The 19566-nt window shown below is 37.2% G+C and overlaps 1 protein-coding gene across 1 annotated transcript in view; it reads left to right on the top strand.

Annotated features, from left to right (window-relative positions):
• The window catches only part of EPHA3 (EPH receptor A3), a 239374-nt gene that overhangs the window by 74785 nt on the left and 145023 nt on the right, over positions 1–19566 (top strand). The window contains exon 3 of the mRNA XM_067300459.1: positions 8166–8826. Coding sequence (XP_067156560.1) covers positions 8166–8826 — 661 coding nt within the window. The remainder of the gene's footprint in view (positions 1–8165; positions 8827–19566) is intronic.

Below are 19566 nucleotides of genomic sequence, written 5' to 3'. Positions count from 1 at the left end.
TTCTTAACAGAAAATAAAATTGTAAAGAAATATTAGTAGACTATTGCCTGGGATTGTCAAGGGAGACTCAGGGAGTTTTCTGCGTATGTTCAAACAAAAAAAGTTGAACTCCATCTTTAGCAGTTTATAGACATTTATAGCAGCGCAAGACTGAACGATGCAACTTGCATAGTTTGTTGGAATCGTGCATTTGTGTATGAGGCCACAAGGCCACCCAAAAGGCTCATTCTCTGTAGGCCTCTCCTGTGTATTGTAAATCACAAAATAGCCTTCAATTTCTTAAAACAAACTTCATATTTTTGATATAAACTATAAAAAGCCACAAAAACTGAAGTATGCCACAGGAAGAGTGAAATGAGTGATTATCTTTAGTTCTATCCTAGATTCCCACGTTAGCAAGGAACTTGTTAGTGAGACTGCTCATGGCATCCTGGGAAATGGGCTACAGCTGTTCTGTAAAGAAAGGAGAAAACAACAATCCCAAGAGTGCAGCAGTCTCTCCAGATCTGTCCTGGAAAAAAATTCCTTTGTGCCCGATTTTGTCGGCCAGTATGACCTGGACATATGCATTAGACTGGCTGGCTGGGTGCCTCAGAAAGTTTTCCACTTTCAGTGGAAAGTATACCACTTTCAGTGGTATAGAATTCCTGCCAGTGATAGTTTCCAAAGAAGGTTAAAAGAATTAAAAGAAGGTTAAAAAAGAACACTTTCCAAAAGCCAAATTACACATTTGCGAGGGAATGGTGATTTGACATCCCTCTTAGATATTTCAAAAATGCTGAAGAGGCTCAAAGGCCTTAGAGAAGGGGATATAAGTATTGTGTGATAATGTGAATTCAGAAATGGTGGTCGCAGCTCCCCTCTTTCCTTCTCGACAATAGCAACAAATCCAACACCCAAAGGGTCATATCACAGCCTCTAACTTCCAGCTCCAGGATCATGCTGTCATAAAATCTCTGACAATTTTATAAGCATCTTTCATAAAATAATTTGGGTTTACTGTCTCTGTGAGCCTGGAAGATGATCCTGGAGCTTCATTCCTGTAATATTTAGAAACCATCTCCTAATTCCCAGTTTAAACTTACTCAGGACTCATAAATAACTCAGGATTTACTCAGGACTAATAAATATGCGTTTGATCTGTATTAGTACTGATTTGAAGGAAATGCCAAGAGGGACACATTCTAAGTGTAATGCATCATGGGCCAGATTTACCCAAGTGTATATATTTAGAATAACTCCATTGGAAAAGCAGGCTTGTTCTTGATTGTTTATGCGTGCAGCTGAGACAATGATTAGGTCTGGGTCCCACCAGTGTCTGTGATTTTAAATAGTACAAGTGCAGATCTCTTATGCAGTTTTTCTGCCATCATCTCAACTAATCATTGTGAAGTTCTCAGTCTAACTCCCACCAGCACCCCTCTTATTTGAAATTATATAGTGTCACTTCCTCCCTTCTTGCTCAGCTAACCTTTTCTAGATCTCTTCTGGAACTCTGTAGACTCTATAGTCTATTTGTCTCCTTGTGACAGCTTCTTCTTCATCTTTTTGCATATTTCTCTGGTATCTTCTGATTTGTTTTCCACCTATCTGGAGCAGTTAAGCTTAGCCCATTCTCATTTTCTCTCAGCAAAGCCTCAAAAAGACAAAATTTTCTATGAGCAAATGGAGTATCCTCAGAAATAACTCTATTTTTTGACCTCCAGGTGTGCTTCCTGGTAACTAAGTTTGGATGGCTCTCTTGCCCCTTGCGTTACATTCTTGCTCTTGCACAGATACTGGTGCTTGCATGGGTGCATGATGTGCCGTTTAGGAGAGCTGATTCAACAGAAATAACACCTACCCTCCGGCCCTGTGTTAGTTTTCCATGTGACGGGGGAATAGTTCTGGGATGCTGAAGGTGGGAGGAGGGCAGGCTGAGACTACAGCAGGCTGGACTTGATGAGAAATGTGACAAAGGAGCATGGCTGTTTGTACCATCTGCTTTCCCTATTTAATAGTCAATATCTGTCTTACACCTGAACTTTTCTTCTAGCACAGATCATATTTCTATTGCATTATTCCCATTGTGTTTCACTGTCTCATCTCTGTTTTGGCTGAGTTATTCTTGCCTTCTCAGTCTCGTATTGGTTACTATAGCTCCTGCCTTTTGACCTGTTTAAGTACTAGCTGTCCAGGTTCCTGCATGCTCAGAATGTTGATCTTGTCTTGCTGTACCCCAAGAAATAAAGGTGGACTTTAATTACAAAATAGAAACTCTGGACTCTTCTTTGGCTCCCTTTTTTTTTTCTTTTTTCTTTTTTTCCTGGCAGATTAGAATTGTGCTCATATGTTTATATCATCTTAGATACTTTTTGATGCTAATTTTTTCTCATCTCTGTGCATCTCTTCTTTCCTGAAGTAAGAGCCACCTCCTCTGCAGCTTTTATTTTGAGGAGTATCTTTATTGTAGTTTTCCCCCCTCCCCTTTGCTTTTCTTTGAGATTTGAAAGTAACCTTTCTCCTATTCCTGTTTATTTTCCTGTTGCTTTACACTTTAACTTTCAGCTAGTTTTGTTATTTCAGTTAACTATTCGGGAATATAGGTCAGAGAGATGACAGTATAAAGTGAATTGTACTGGCTATTCTAATACTGAATAGGCTATGTGACAATATCTCACAGGAAGTTTCTTTTCCATTGCCACTTAGCTTCTTAATAGCCAACACATTTCAGTGACAATACCCGTCTATAAAGCTAAATTATAAATTTTATCCTCTAAGTAAATATTGTAATAAATTTTTAGAGCTGAAAAGAAATTCCGTAAGGGAGGAATAGTTTTGTTTGGATACTATGTGGCATTTTGTTTTTAAAAAAGCAGAGTACTAGTGCAGCATGAAGGGGGTTTTAAAAGAGCAATATTGGAATAAGAACAAGAGATACTAGATGGACATGACCTTTGCATTAAAGAGACCATACCTAGTCTCCCTTTGATCTGAAGTAAGGCATGAGTTTAGCACCTTGCAGTATGGAGCCTTATGATCATGTGTGTTTAGAGTAGGCTTGGGCTGAGAAGTCCCTTACAAATGATGCATCAAAAAGACAGGGTGCCACATATACATAATTTTTTACAGGGATTTACAGTGAAAATGACTATGCTAGCCTTCTTCTGAGCCCCTGAAATCAACACAAGAGCATTTGGCTGTACTGATTAATAGGAAGATTCTCACAATTTTATTATGCAACATGCATGTTGTTTTATTTTTTTCCCCTCTCAAAATTCTAGTCCCTGGAATAAGGACCTCACTCTGATTTTTAGAGAAAGAAATTTCATCGCTATTATAACCTTAGAAGACAGAATTACAGGCACAAAAATAAAAATGAGAACAGCTCACAATGCTGGTGTTTCAGAAACCTCACTTAAAGGAAAAAAACTCATGGGGCATAGGAAGGAAATTGTCTTGTTGATTTTCTTCTTAGTCTGGTTTGGAATTAAGATCACCTGGGGATGGCAGTACTGCATCTTACTGGGAAAAGCTGCAGTGTATGAATAATGTAAATTAAAATCAGTACTGCTTGTTTTTAATTTGATCATAATTATTGAAGTCATCTGCTTGAGTCTGGTGCACATTCTGATTTGGACACTCTAGTTGTAGTTTGAGTGGGTTATTTTAGCTTAACTCTTTCTGAAGCATTAGCTGCAGTCTTGGCAGTTTTGTAACGCTTAAACTATTTTGGTCGAGATTGCACTGGGTGTGAGATTGGTCCTTGCATTCAGTAACATTTCAGCATTAAATGATAGACTTGAAATTTTGTTTTTTATTCAAGTGGGCTGATATGGCAATCTAGAGTAGTTTCCAAGCAGCTTGGTCTTCATTACAAATTAAGGAAGTGATAATTGCTTGTTGCAAGCTTTACATGAAGAACATAGTAGTGGGGCTAGCTTTATCATGCAATTTATATATTGACATTCAAGTACCTGTGTAAGCATGCCAGATCAGAAAGCTAGGTAAAAATTGCAGCAAAATAACATTTAAATTCTTCAAGTTCCTGATTTTTGTTTCTACCTCCCTCTGGAACTGTAAAATATGGTGAACTGATTAGAAATTATATGGAAGGGATAATAAATTGATCATTTATAAATCCGTGTGAACTGATTCAAATGTCTATAACATTATGTTTCATAATCTTACCTAGTTTCATAAGAGATTTCTTAATTCATCTTTAAAAAAGTTCCTGTCTTTCTGGTTAAATTCCAAGACTTGAGAATTAAGAGGATTAACCGTACTTGACTGGACACAAAAACTGGCTAATTTAAATCTGGTTTTAATCTCATCCCGTCTAAACATGGTGCATGCATAGGTAGTCCTTATTTTAGTTCAAATGGTTTATTTCTGTTTAACTTTTTCTAATGGCAATAGCTGAACTAGTTGAACTTTGTAACTGAATTTTCGAATAGTTCAGGTAATAGGGATAGTTAAATAGGTATACCCAGCTTCGTGGGAGGCAGTTATGGTGGTCTGAATGGCTTTTAGCAGCAATGTAGACTATTGACTCAGAGGCTATGCTAGTACATGGATCCCAGTAGAGGAGCGTCTTCCACTGAGTTCTGGGAAGTCAGCAGAGGCTGGGAGCCAGGACCTGCTGTCCTTCCTGCAGGCAAGATCTTGCCCTTGTGAGGGGCTGTGGTGCCCAGCTCTCCAGTAGCTGTGAGCTCCAGTGTAGTAGCATTTGCTCAGAAAGTCCTTGTAGTGCTAGCTCTCTGTGGCAGTGTAGAATATTATGTCTTGCTGCAGCATTTGAACAGCTGTATACACATGTAAAGACTGCAATTTTAACTCTGCTGAACTAGTCAGGAAGAGATAAAACTTGTGTATAGTCAGATCCTTAAAGTGAACTGAAATAAGCTTTGCTTAAACTAAAAGAAGAATATTTATACTGATTTTATACACTGGTTTAATAAGCTAATTTTAAATTGCATTGTCAACGGTACCTGGACAGTTGCATTGTGCAGACCAGCTCTTAGTCGTACCAAAACTTCCCTGAGTCAGTGGGTTGGGACTGACTAGTCTCAGATTTTATTCTGATGTGGCCACCTTTTTATTTATTTATTTATTTATTTCCTAGAGAATACATGTTTTACAAAGCCAGGGAATTGCAAAATCAGTTAACGCTTCTGCACCTCATTTTCTTTGTCTGTAATGAAGGAATAATATTTTCCTCTCCTGCTAATGTTTGCTCTGCAAATTAGTAACATCCCTCAGTAAAAGGTGCTTATGTAAAATGAATAATTACTAGCCTGAGGTCTTAAATACGGCATTGATGGGACTAGGTCTTTGAGGGAAGATGTTTTTCTGGAGGAAGGTCATCTTCTTCCCCCAAGAGCGGGAGTGATTTCTCAGAACATGCTTAATTCCGTCCCCTTCACATCTTGTTCTAATATTTGTAACATGCAGTAGCTCTGTTTTAAGCTCTACTGCTTCCCAGCTGCACTACATCTGGTTGCTACCATGGCACAGAGTTTGTGAGTTTTTGCAAAGGCTATGTATATGGGTGCCAGTAAAGCAAAGGTTTCTGTAGCTGCTATGTTACAATATGCTTTGTTAGGATACGCTTCATTATCACTGTGGTGGATTAATGGCACGGACTCAAGAAGTGGTGCATCTTGAGACATTTATTGTTTATTCTAACACATATTTATACTAAAAAGTTAGCTACTTCAGCAATTTCACAGATACACTTTGCTAAGCCAATCATTATGCAGATTATGTCACAGGTAGCCAGTCATTGCACCGATCACGCACGCAGTGATCATGCCTTGTTTGCTTCTTTGTTGGAGAAACGCTGTCTTGTTCTTAGCCTTGGTTCCCACCGGCTTCTGCTGGTTTATCTGTACTTTCTCAAGATGTATCATTCCCGGCTGCACCAGTGTCCTTGGGTATGCTTGCTCTTGTTGAGACTCTTCTTTGTTCGAGCTAGCAACAGTTTCCCCAGTTCCCCTTTTCCCATGGCGTGCAGCTTTCCTCCAACTTAACCCTGTCATGACCCTCCACAATCACAATAGAGTTTGCCTTTTTGGTTTGTATAATTCAGTTTGAAGCCTAGAACAGAAGAAAAAGAGAAGGCTTGGGGATCATTTTACCGATGTGTATCAATACCTGATGGGAGGATTATAAAAAAGAAAATGGAGCCAGACTGTTCTTTGTAGTGCCAAGTGAAAGGCTAAGGGCGATGGGCACAAACTGAAATATTGGAAATACTGTTTAAACATAAGAAAAAACTTCTTTAAGGGTGGTTGAATACTGGAACAGATTGCTCAGAGAGTGGAGTCTCCATTTGTTCCGATATTCAAAGCCCAACTGGACACTATCCTGGGGAACCTGCTCTAGTTAACCTGTTGATTGGGGGAGTTGGACTAGATGATCTCCAGAGGTCCCGTCCAGCCTTCATGATGCTGTAATTCTGTAACAGGTATAATCAGGTAATCATTTTAATTATGTGTTTTAAAAGTCACTGATGGAGGGGCTCCTCATTTTGTAGTGTGAAATTCAGAATATAGAACAGCCACCTTTTTTTTGTAGAGAAAAGTTGAAGAACTGACACATGGTGAATATAGTAGTATTCTAGATGCATTTTGGTGATGCTGGTACTGTGTTAAAACTTTTGTAATACTTTCATGGAATAACAGTGTTAAATATTCAGGGTTCAAGCACATGTTTACTGAGTTCAGTTTGTCCTTGTTACTCAGTAGAAACACTTGTATGGTTGTCTTTCTTGGGATTGGGGGAATGGTTGCTCTAGTCACATGCTTAGATTGTCCAAGGGGAGAATAATCTATATAAAGCACAACCACAGGCTAGACGAGCCCTCTGTAAATTATAACATGAGGATGCATTTGCTACATCCACTATAACAAAGCTTCTGAAAAGCTACCTTCCCTACTTTCTGTAGAGAGCAGAGGAAGCCTGAAGTAGCAGACAGAGCCACAGGATATGATCACTAGCACATCGTGTTCGGAGGAGCACACTACTCTGAACTGCATTAGGGAAATAACCAGGGATGCCAGGGCACAGTTCCTCAATCCGTATACTCATCAGAAACATTGAAATGCCTCTAATGACATAACATAGAAATATAGCTATTTATAATTCTTTGCTATTTGTTCATTATTCTTAATTATTTTAAAAACAAAAGAAAGGGGGGGCTTAGTCATCCATTCAGGGAGAAAGCCAAAAAAGATGTCTTAAGTCACCTGGTTGCGTATGGTGAATGATTTTAAGTAAACGTTTACTTTAAATACCCAGATAGAGTCCCCCCCACCCCCCATATGATTGACAAATATTCCTGTCCAGTGAGTGTGATTTCAGAAATCAGGATTGGTCCATGAGTAATTCACAAATGGGAAACCCATTCCTTCTCTGTCTCAGTCAAGTAAGTTTGTCAGATAATGTATCCAAAACAAATGACAATGTATTCTTCAAAAACAACAGTAGTGTCTTAGCCCATGTAGTATACAGAAGAACTGAGTAACCAAAGTAATTAAGGGAAATTGGTGGTAATTTTTAATAACGCTGGAAACTGGCCTAAGCGTGACTTTGTTCTGAGGACATATATACCAAACAAAATCAGCTGCCGTGCCTTCACTAAATTTAAAGCTGTAGCATTTTATTGTGACTATATGTAATATTGGCAGTGGACTTTTTTTTTTTTTTGGTAACATTTTAAATCTTGTTTAATCTTTGAGCTGCAAGTGGATTCTGACAGTGAAAATATGTTTTTGTCCTAGTGAGGCATCACTTACATTTGAGGTAAGGGTGCTTGTAATAGATACATGTTGGGATCATGATCAAAAGCAGCACTGCATATATCCTGCAGTTTTTAATAATACAGAGTGACTGTAGCATCTCTTTTATGCCATCTTGAGCTAAATTGGTAAATACTGACTTCTTAATGGTGAATTCTGTGTTCCTTTAAGATGTTCATATGTTTTAATAGAAAAAGGCAAGTGCAAGTTCAGCCAGACTTTAGTGTCCACCTTACAGTGATGTTCTTCAGTGTGAGATCAGACCATTTGTGATTATTGTTTTTATTGTTTTTTTTCCACAGCTTTTGTCTCTAAATGTGATTTTTATTGGAATGATTGCTAATCTTAAAATATTTCCCTTTTTTTTTTTTTCTCTCTTTATAGTGGGAAGAGATTAGTGGTGTTGATGAGCATTATACTCCAATCAGAACTTACCAGGTGTGCAATGTTATGGACCATAGTCAAAACAATTGGCTGAGAACAAACTGGATTCCACGCAATTCAGCTCAGAAGATATATGTGGAGCTCAAGTTTACCTTGAGGGACTGTAATAGTATCCCTCTAGTTTTGGGCACTTGCAAAGAGACCTTCAATCTGTATTACATGGAATCTGATGATGACCATTTGGTAAAGTTCAGAGAGCATCAGTTTACAAAAATTGACACCATTGCGGCTGATGAGAGCTTCACCCAAATGGATCTTGGGGACCGAATTCTCAAGCTGAATACAGAAGTCCGTGAGGTGGGGCCTGTCAGCAGGAAAGGCTTTTACTTGGCTTTCCAAGATGTAGGTGCATGTGTTGCCTTAGTCTCAGTGCGAGTGTACTTCAAAAAGTGCCCTTTCACTGTAAAGAACCTTGCCATGTTTCCCGATACGGTACCCATGGACTCCCAGTCACTAGTGGAAGTGCGAGGTTCTTGTGTCAATCATTCCAAGGAGGAGGAGCCACCCAAGATGTATTGCAGTACAGAAGGAGAATGGCTAGTGCCCATAGGGAAGTGCTTGTGTAATGCTGGCTATGAAGAACGAGGCTTTGCGTGCCAAGGTAACAATGCACTTCATGTTCACAGTTCAATTATTAGCAGGGGCTTCACTTTATGTCCCTACTCTGTGTATTGGGTCATGTTAATTTTTCGCAGATTCGTGAGAGAAATAAATTAGATCATAAAACTGCCATGAAATGGGGTTTATTTGCTATATGTAAATAATGTAATTTGATTTTAAAAATATTTGATAAGGTTGAGCAATTGATTTTTAGTTAATAGAGTGTGTAGCGAATCTAGTCTCTCTTACCCCTCTTGGATTTCCTTTCAGTAGACTGCATGTTTCTCAAATGCATTGTTTATGTCAAAATATTTGAAATTTTATGTGCGTTTTTTAACTTTGTGGCTTGACGTGTAACTACTTACTACTTGCTACTGAGCTGTGTTGATCAGCTGGGATTGGTCAGATAAAACAGGTAGCATTGTTTCAGTCCCTAAATGCAGGTATGTTTGGAAAGTGAATATTGAATTTTGAAATTGCATTTTGCTGAATTGCTGATGTATGTGACTCAAAATCATTTTCTATGAACTTGTGGTTTCTGCAAACCGTGGTTATGTGAATGCTCCCAAGAACAGACTTCACCAGGAATGTTGATATTTTCCAGAAACAGGTCTTTTAAATATTAGGAAATTTATGTGAAACACGCATATTTATCCAACTTTAATATTAAGCAAAATGATGAGGGTCTATATTGTACTTTTTACATAAGTACATTTTGGATTTTTGTGCTAATTGAATCTTTAGCCTCTTTTCGCAGAGTGCCTGAAAGGGTGCTGGTGGGGTTGAAGGTCCTTTTGTTAAAATAAATAAATACTAAAAAAAAAAAAAAATCTGGAAATACCATTGTTAGAAGGAGTAGTATTTGAGATATTTACTGTAGTTTGCATGGGGTTGTGTGCGTGCATGTGCCTGTGCATATATGCACAAGAACAGAAATTTAAAGGCTGGTGATAACCTCACTATGCTGCAACTGGCTGCGAGAGCCTATTCTTTTTCATTGGTCCTACAGCAGTCTTTATGGGAAATGTGAGTCCTTGGAAGCTACTAGGAGCCCACTGAACCAGAGCAGTATAGTCAAGTAGTTGTGAAACCTGTTGCTCTAATTAAGGTGACCTTTTCTTGGACTATGCCAGGGAGGAGTTGGGAGGAAAGGCGTAAGAATGTTTTTTATTTGGTTGTTGCTTTTAAGTGAATTTTAAATTGTTTTTCCCCACAAAATGAATGAACCAGGGAGATCAGTCTTTGATGCTTTTCTGCAGTTAGCTACAGATACTAAGAAAAAAAAAATTAAATTGTTCTGTTAGGCACTGAAATCAGGAGAGGATATTTTATTGTTCAGAAATGCTTTATGTAGGGCTTCCTATAGCTTCTCTTCAAAATGCTAAGATGTTGGTGATAATCTTCTAACGACTTGCTAATTATAGAGCCCATGTCCTGTTAAATGATTGAAAGCTGGTGGTTTAGTTTTTCAGTTGCACTTGAGCACAACAAGACAACCACTCTAGAAAGTGTCAGAATAAAACTGAGCAAACAAAAGTTGAGCATTTTATTAAAAACAGATTCTCAGATGCTTGGGTAGGCAAGGCATTTCCTACTCAGCTCGGCAGAGGTTAGGGGTAAGTGCACAGACATGTATGAGTATATTTGAGGGCATATTATGAGGACATAAAATCATACTGTCATTTCTTTGCATTCATTTTTTGGCTTCAACTCCATTTGTTGATCAAGGGAGTGATGTATGATGAAACTATTAACAATAGCGACAGGTCTTTCTGGTTTATTCTGATTTAACATATAATGTCTAACTAACTTTTATTGGGAGCTGTATTTATCAAATATTTTCAGTGTGGTGTGATTGAAGTGTCACTGTAAAAGCTGTAATCCAAAACCTCATATTTGTTGGCATCAGTGACTTGGCAGGAGTTGGAAGGCCCAGAAAATAGCTCAGTTCTTCTCATACATTTTGACCTCAGGCTCAGGGCTACTCCTTTGTTCTTCGTTTTCTTCTCTCCTCCTCTTGCTCTCCCTCTTTTAGGGTTTGAGTATGGGGTTTTTGTTTGTTTGTCAGCAAAAAGACAATAGAGTCAGGATTATGGAGTCTGAAGAAGTTCCAGAATGGTGTTATGGGCACAGGCTGGAATGAGGGCATAATTGAGAATAAATTTGTTCTCCAGTTGGAGTTTGAAGAAGTAGTAACAAATAGAAATTCTTACCTTCTCAGTACTTGAAAATTTTTAACAAGTCTAGTGCTTGTCACTATTTGATCCTGTGTTTAGACTGTTTTTGTTCCCTCCCACTCCGCACAGTACCTGTTTTCAGATACAATGTCATTTTGCATTGGCAGGAGCTAATTGACTGTTTAAATGAAGGACCCAATTGGTGTAAGATCAGTTTTTTAAATTTCTCTGAGAACAGCTTCTCTTGGTATGGGGGAAAAATATTAAGGCTCAGTCATGCCCTCAGATAACATGGTTTGTGCCGTTTTCCATGTGTGGTTTCAAAATCACTTCCCTTTTTCTGCATAGCCAGGAAAAGAGGACATAAGGCTCTAAACATTTTTGTTACGGGTGCGATACAAACATACCCCTGTTTGCATCTATGTTCTGAAAAGCTGAGATTGGACTGCTGGATTTACTCAGCATCTTGGGTCTTTGGAAGATTGTACTGTTCTTGGTTGTATGAGTACAACAGTAAGCTACCTGAATTGTCAGTTCAATAATCAAGGACCCATTTTGCTGTGATCCTCCTTGTCCTCATTATTATGAGCATATGGAGAAATGCCTCACTTTGAGGAATTTTGGTTTTCATAATCACTTCAGGTTAACTGCTGAAGATTTAAGCTCTGATCTAGCAAAGACTTTTGCACCTGTTCAGTATTTTGCAGGAAGTAGCTTTATATACAAGGTCATTCCATTGCCTGAATAAGCTTAATTCAGAGTATACAAGTCTCTGCAGTATTTGGGTCCTACTCAAATTATGGAAGAATCGCAGCAACAGAGGTGTTTAGTACAAATCTACACTGCAGTGATGTCGTTTCAGAGTTGGTTTTCTTAGCACAGATTTGTTGAGTGTTTTGATCTTGAGTTTACTAGGGCTTTTCCTCAACTATAGACTGACTTGAAGAAAGATTACCAGTTTCATTTAGGGTCTCTATGATGATTCTCTGAGATTTCCGTAGACACAAATTGAGTTCCCCCGGTTTGTTTTACCACAACTCTGGACTTGATGTAATCTGCAGTATCAGAGTTGAGAGAAATATATTGCACATCTCCTACAGCATATTGTGAAGTATGGGAAGTTCTTCACATATAAGGAGAAACTGTTATGGATACCTTAAGTGTCCTTGTCCAGTCCCTGAAACTACAGAACAATTTCCTATTTTCTTATTGTTTTGTCTAGTCCAAACAAAATATGGCTAGTCAGATGGCTTTCTCTGCTTACCATATGAAACTATTTTACAGACTAATTAGTCTTACGTTTAGAAAGCTCTTACTGCTATTCTCTCTACTAATTCTGCTTTTTAATTTTACATTTCACTTTTTCTACTCTTCTTGCCTTGCATTTTCAAAATTTCTTTGTGCCTTCAAATATTTATGGGCAACTTTTTTCCTACTTGTCTAGTTATTTCAGTACAGTTGTTACAAGAAATATTTGAAAAGGAATTTAATAAATCCTTTCTCTTTTCTGTTTGTGTAATGTTCATATGTGTATCTCAGTTCTTTCATAAGTTCCTTTACTTGATTTTTATGAAATATACTGAGTTAACAAACTGAGTTAACTCACTTTAATAAAAGAATTAAATGTAGTTCCAGCAAAGTCCTAGGGAATAATTACGCTACTCACAACCCCAACACGTCAGACACAAGTTGAACAGCAGGCAATGTAAGATACCATGTTGGGGAACATGTCCATAAAGCTGTTGTTTTCTACCTCTTTTTTTTTTTTTTTTTGGTATTAACTAATATATATTAGTTAGCTAGATACAGTATATGTTAACCACAATAAACTTACTGGGAAATATGTACTGTTTATTTCTACATCTTTGTTTCCACATGCACCATAATCACACAGAATCACACAGAATCACTGAGGTTGGAAGGGACCTCTGGAGATCATCTAGTCCAACCCCCCTGCTCAGCAGGGTCACCTAGAGCACATTGCACAGGATCGCATCCAGGTGCGTTTTGAATATCTCCAGAGAAGGAGACTCCACCACCTCTCGGGGCAACCTGTTCCAGTGCTCTGTCACCCTCACAGTGAAGAAGTTTTTCCTCATGTTAAGATGGAAGTGTCTGTGTTTCAGTTTGTGCCCATTGCCTCGCGTCCTGTCGCTCGGCACCACTGAAAAGAGTCTGGTCCCATCCTCTCGACACCCTCCCTTCAGATACTTGTACACATTGATAAGATCTCCTCTCAGCCTTCTCTTCTCCAAGCTAAACAGGCCCAGCTCTCTCAGCCTTTCCTCATAAGAGAGATGCTCCAGTCCCCTAATCATCTTCGTAGCCCTTCGCTGGACTTGCTCCAGTAGTGCCACATCCCTCTTGTACTGGGGAGCCCAGAACTGGACACAGTACTCCAGATGTGGCCTCACCAGGGCTGAGTAGAGGGGGAGAATCACCTCCCTCGACCTGCTGGCAACACTATGATCCTGTCTGTTTAATCTTACTGTAATACTTCGTGATTGAAAAGGGCTTCTTTATCACAATATCTTTTCTAAATTATGTCTTCATGCCATCTTGTCCAAACTACATGTTTATAGCATCTTATCTATCAGAATTACCATTTTCTAACTTGCTTAAGTTAGGGAAACAAGCTGGTTGGAACCGTACTCTAAACCTAATGCTTTTTGGCATTTTGCATCCTCTTTCTCAGTCAACAAGGACAATTCATCTTTCCCATTTGTTCCCCATAAAACAGTCAGAGTGGATCAAATCAAAAATTTATCTGACTTAATATTCTTTCTGTGACAGTAACTTAAAAGCAGACTCTTAAGGAAAGAATATAAGAAACTGTATAAAGGCTGCTTTACTGGGTATACCTGTCAGCTTCTGACAATCAACTGTTAAGCAACTTTCTAAGACTTAAGATGTATCTTGTAAGTAAGTTTATATATAGTTGGCAACAGTTACCTGTCACCTGTTAATTCGTGTCCTCCTTTTTCGAACTCATTCATGTTTTTAGTATCCGTAAGTTTTTGTGGCAGTGAATGTCGTAACTTAATATTGTTTCATATGAAAACATATTTTTTGCTGTGTTTGAACCTTGTGCTTTAAATCAATTTCATAAGGTTTTTCTTATCCTTATATAGTGAGAAAATAAAAAATAATTTTCAGCTTCTGCATTAATAATTTTCTAGATCTCTTTCACATCTAGTATCTCTTTTCCAAATTCTCCTTCTCTCTTAGTGCCTTCTCTGTATTTGTCCTTGTTGGAGGACAAACTAACTGTTCTGTACCTCCTGGCCATCCTGGTCTCTGTACGTATTCAGAGTAAACAATATGATTTTTATGAAAATGGTGATGAGGCCTGCATGCAATATTTAAGTTGCAAGTACACCAGGAATTTATACAGTGGCATAATGTTTTGGAAAAGCCTGAAGATAATAAAAGTGAAGGAGCATTCACATCACCTGCTTAGTGAGTGATTTGTATGTGGAGAAGCGAGGCACAGTTTTGTTTTGAAATATAGAGAGGAAATAGACTTCATGATGTGAAGGTTGGTTAGTTGGGGTAATAATATCAAAAGAAAAGGGAAAATGTAGGACAAAAGTTAGAAAAAGATGTCTTTACTGATAGTTCTGTAATAATCTGGAAAACTCCTGGGAGAAATAATGGAAGCCTCATTTCTGAAGATGTTTTAAAAAAATGCAATAACCAGATGATAGAGGAAATCCTGCACTGGCAGAGTTGGACTAATAAATTCTTCAATCCCAAAAGCGTCTATTTTGTTGTTGTTTTATTTCATGCACTTCAGACAGCTTAGCTGAACATGGAGGATGGTATTTTACAGGATGATATACTTAATTAGCAAACATACAGTGGGCAATTGTATATCCATGTGGGAATACAAGTGAGCGTGAATGTGTTTTTGAATGCTTCCAAGCGGTGACCCTTTAGACCAAAAAAGGCTTTCTGTCTCCAGCTGTCAAATGGAAAATTAAAAAAAAGAATGATTTGCTAAGCACAGAATTACATTTTCTACATGCTAGCATTTCAAGGTGTAGTCTAAAATTTTAGTTGCTGGAATTGAGTAAGTCTGAGTTACTGTCATGGTTTTCTCTGCATTTCACTATTCAAATTGCTGAGGGCTTTTTCTTTTAACGATTTTTTTTTTGTTGTGAATTTCTTGTATAATAATGTGTAATAAAATTTTGAGTTTTAACCACAAGTGACTGACACATTTTCTATAACAAAACCAGAAGGAAAAAAGGATTTCATCCAACAATCCTTCCCTATGTGTATAATTCTTACCAATTAATCAAAAGGATTGAATGGAAGGAAAAGGGAGTAGAGGGTGAGGGTGGGAGAGGTAAAGTTCATCCACTGTGCCTGGTTATTGCAAAAATAACTTCACAAAGTTTACAGTAACTCTAAATTATTGACCTCTAAGTTATATAGTAAGGATATCCCAAATCATATTTCTCTCTCAGTTCCTGGAAGTATGAAAAGAATGCCATCTGTGGCTGCTAAATCTGAACCATCTCATTCACTGCTTAATTCTTGTAGTAGAATGAATACTGTGTTTGAGGTAAGAATGTGTACAACAACATTAATACTTGTGATGAAAAACATACCTCTCCATTTCTTTTCTTCTCTTTGCTTTAACTAGTCATTTGGTCTCTGCATAAGTAACTATACCTTTTACCTGCTTATACCAGTAGATAAAAGATAACTGTTTATGTGCAAAGTGAAAAAAGTCCTGTGACAAAGTATTTAACTTTGTGCAAATGAAAACAGCAAAAACACATGTGTTTGCTGCAACTGCAAAGACATTGACTTTTTCCCTTGGCAATAGCTGAGTGACTTGAGACAGGTTGTTTATACTTCTGAAGTGTGTGTTTGTAACTGTTAGGGTCTATATAGGAAACTTATGTTTAATAACATATAGGAGCTGATCATGTGAAGATCATATAATAATAAAACTGTCAAGAGGGATACCTTTTACATGAAATCTCAAAAAGCTGTGACCTCACTTTTTTTAAGGGAATCTTTATCTTCCAAGCTAGTAAACTAAAATGACAGCAGCTATAAATTATGGATCACTTTATTTGTAAAATATTCATTGTTTTCATTTGGTTCAGATTCTGTAAGTACATAAACAGAGCACACAATAAAAGATTTAACTTTGTGCTTAGAATTTATTTAACTCTTATGAAAGTTATCTTAGCAATAGTCAGATGATTTTCACAGGGGCAGAATTATGCTGCACTGAATTCTTTGGAAACATTGCAGCCAATGTTATGTTCCAAACTGTTACAAATCTGGAAAATATTCTGGTTTGTACATTGTAAACAGTAGATTCAAAATGAAAAATTTTAAGGCAAAATTGCTTGGGCATGACACTGTAGTTTGTTAACAGATGTCACATGTCCTAGGAACAAGCAAAAATTATGAAGAAACTTTCTAAAATTATTAGAAAAGAGAGATTTATTGATATGATACTATACATATTCCCGAGTCAGCAAAGGGGTATTATTTCAGTGCTCTGTGGTTATTTGAGAAGAATCTTTACTAAATTCCTTGTAGATTGTGATAGAAATATATGTAAACAAACATGAATACAAGTATTTCTATTAATTTTTTCATGTTAAGTGACTAAATGGGAGCCTAATATTTGTGTTCTTTAAAAAAACTTTCTAATATTTCTCCCCAAGTTATTTAATATTGCAGCGTCAACATATAACATGATTAGGTAGCTCAAAATTAGATTTTCAGAATGTATTTGAAAGTAGCAGGGAAATGGAAATGTTTGCTCAGAAAATGAATGAATTGCAGAAGTGCAAATGACTCTCAAAATGCAACTTAAAACAACTGAGTTACACTGTGTGTTTATTCTAGCGTGATCTCTTATCGGCATAGAGATGGTGCTTGCTGTGCCTGAGAATTCATTCCACAATGTGCTTTTTTGGCAATTCCTTCCTTGTCCCCCTCAGCTGTGTTGAAAGCAAAAAAAAAAACAAAAACATGAAAGCAGTAGAATATACTGGGTATAGACCCACACTCCCCACAATTTAACAAGTATGTGTGAGAAGCTTACATCCTATTTTTAACATAGAAATTTGTTCCTGAATTTTGTGGTTCTTATATGCTCAAAATGATTACTCTTGAATTTTTGTACAGGATTTTACTGCAAATATCTTGTGAGTGTCTGTCATAGAGAATCTTAAGGGATCTTGCTGGCATTTCCTTAACCTTTTCATTTTAGTGGCTTTGCTTCTTCGGAGGCTTTCAGAAGATTAAAAATTAAATTAATAGAATCAGCCTGAACATGTTTTTGCTTGTACTGTCTTTGGTGACTTTGAGTATAAGCTTAGTTCAGAGTTACACAAAGATTGCATTGTCAGTGTGAATTCAATGAACACACATTTTCTTCCGTCGGTTTCTTTGCCACTTGTGTCTGTGTGTAGAGTTATTTGACAATCCCTTATTAGTTCCAGAGTGGGACTTAAAAGGCTAATAGGGGTTTGCATTACAACTGACAGCTGGTGCTAGACTTTAATAGAGAGCAATTGTAGTGAGAACTGTAAGTTTTGATAATGTTTGATGAAATGCTCTTTAAAGTAAGAACCATCTTGAAAGATGAGTACGAGAAGACAAGAATCATATACGCGTCTGCTGCTTCTCAGCATGAAGCGCAGGATGTTGTCAAAACATGCTGTTGGCAGACACCTAAATAACCAGTAATTGATATCGGCCTTTACTGAAACATTTATGACTGCAGGGGAAGTATCAGAATTGACTGTTGCTTTGGATTACAAACTGCATAACAACAGTTGCGTTCATAATGTCTCGTTTTCTTTGCATTTGAAGTTGTATTTGTTGACTTTTTTTTCTTGGTAGCATAGTTTGATCTTTAATAACTTAGACTTCACACAGTTTTTAGGAATAACCAGGATTAGAAGTTCATTGCCTAGGATTTGTTTATAGCTTCAGCTTTAAGTACCTGTCAGCAACAGATACCTTGACAGTTGGTGGGTCTGGTGTGCTAAAGCAGAAATAGACTTAAACAAGGACAAATTCTTTGTAGGTCAAGGAGACAAAGTATTTCACCATCATGAATCTGTGGGTTCAGTGGTTGTCTACTGTAAGGTTAAAATTTGATGTGATAATTTAGAACAGCTGCTCTTTGACAGAAAAATTCACTTTCAGCAAAGGAAGAAAAAAACATATGGTAAAAGTTGACAGTATGCCAACCCTGAATAACTGCAGAAGTGATACAGGACAGTTCTCTTCAGCGATATGGTTGAAGTAATGCTTTTTTAGTTGCCATTGGTATTTCCAGCCTTTATGTTTTCTTGAATCATACCTTATCCCTTGATACGTCTTTTATAGTTATTTTAAAATAATATTTTTATTTATTGACAATGGTGATTAAGTGGCAGAGACAGGTTGTTGATTTTAAAAAGTATTTAACTATGTAAACAGAGTATTTAAACATTCACTTAAGTAACATGGCCTTTATGCACATGCTTAAATTCTATTAAATTGAGCACATGAGTAAAACGAAACTTAATGAAGTTCATCATTTACTATGTTCAGCCTAGGTAGTGGTGGTCAGCCCATGTGTAGGAGTAAGGTTGTCATCAGGAGTTCAAAATCTTAGGAAAAAATCATTTGTTCTTCAGTTTGGAGGAACCCTTTTGCATAAAAAATAGTTCTAGGCAAAATTATAAATGCTCTCTTTTCTCTTTGGTTTGGCACAGATTTTTGATGGGAGGAGAATAACAGAAGAAATTACTCGTGAGTACCCAGGCCTTAGCTCCAAAAAATGCCAATAAACAAGCAACCAAACCCCAGCGCCACCACACTCGCCCACCAACAGTCTACTTGCCTCTAAGGATGCATTTTGTTTGTTTGTTTGTTTTCCACAATATATACAATGGGAATATGTGGCATAATGTTGTGTAGGGAAGAAAATAAAGCATCTTTCATTCTGTTAGGGGAAAAAAAAAAAGAAAATCTCTAAGTTGATTCTTATAAATCAGTAAGACATGTTGAAGAGGTCATCTGTTATCCAGCTGAAGTAAGAAAAGACATAAAGTTTAGCTAACATTATTTACAAGTCAGACATCAAACTTGTTCTTTGATGTTTTTGCAACCTCATATAGAGTTCATTTATACAAGATATGACCTAACTTGAACAGTCCTCTAATCTCTGTAGAGCTAATTCTAAGATTTAAGTGTGTACATGTAGAATTGTTTTATTTATGAACGTGTTCTGTAGCTATTTTTTAATGTTTTATTATTTCTAAGAGGCCATAAGATAATAAATAAGAATTGCTGCACTTTCATATTGAATGGCATAATGTAGTGATTATTATTATATGATGAAATGCAAGCAAATTATTAAATATTATATAGATTCAATTTAACAGGGGCATCTCCAGCTGCTGTAGTATTCTTTAGGTTACAAAACAACTTGAATCCTCTGAAGGTTTAAGAGGATTTTTTTTTCTTTTTTGGTAATGTGATTCTAATACTGAAGTGACAGGTATGGGCAGTTATTTTAACAAGCTGCCCTT

This window comes from Apteryx mantelli, chromosome 1 (genome assembly GCF_036417845.1).
Source record: "Apteryx mantelli isolate bAptMan1 chromosome 1, bAptMan1.hap1, whole genome shotgun sequence".
NCBI classification, from domain to species: Eukaryota; Metazoa; Chordata; class Aves; order Apterygiformes; family Apterygidae; genus Apteryx; species Apteryx mantelli.
The sequence above is the reverse complement of the archived record's forward strand: the minus strand, read 5'-3'. Positions and strand labels throughout refer to the sequence as shown.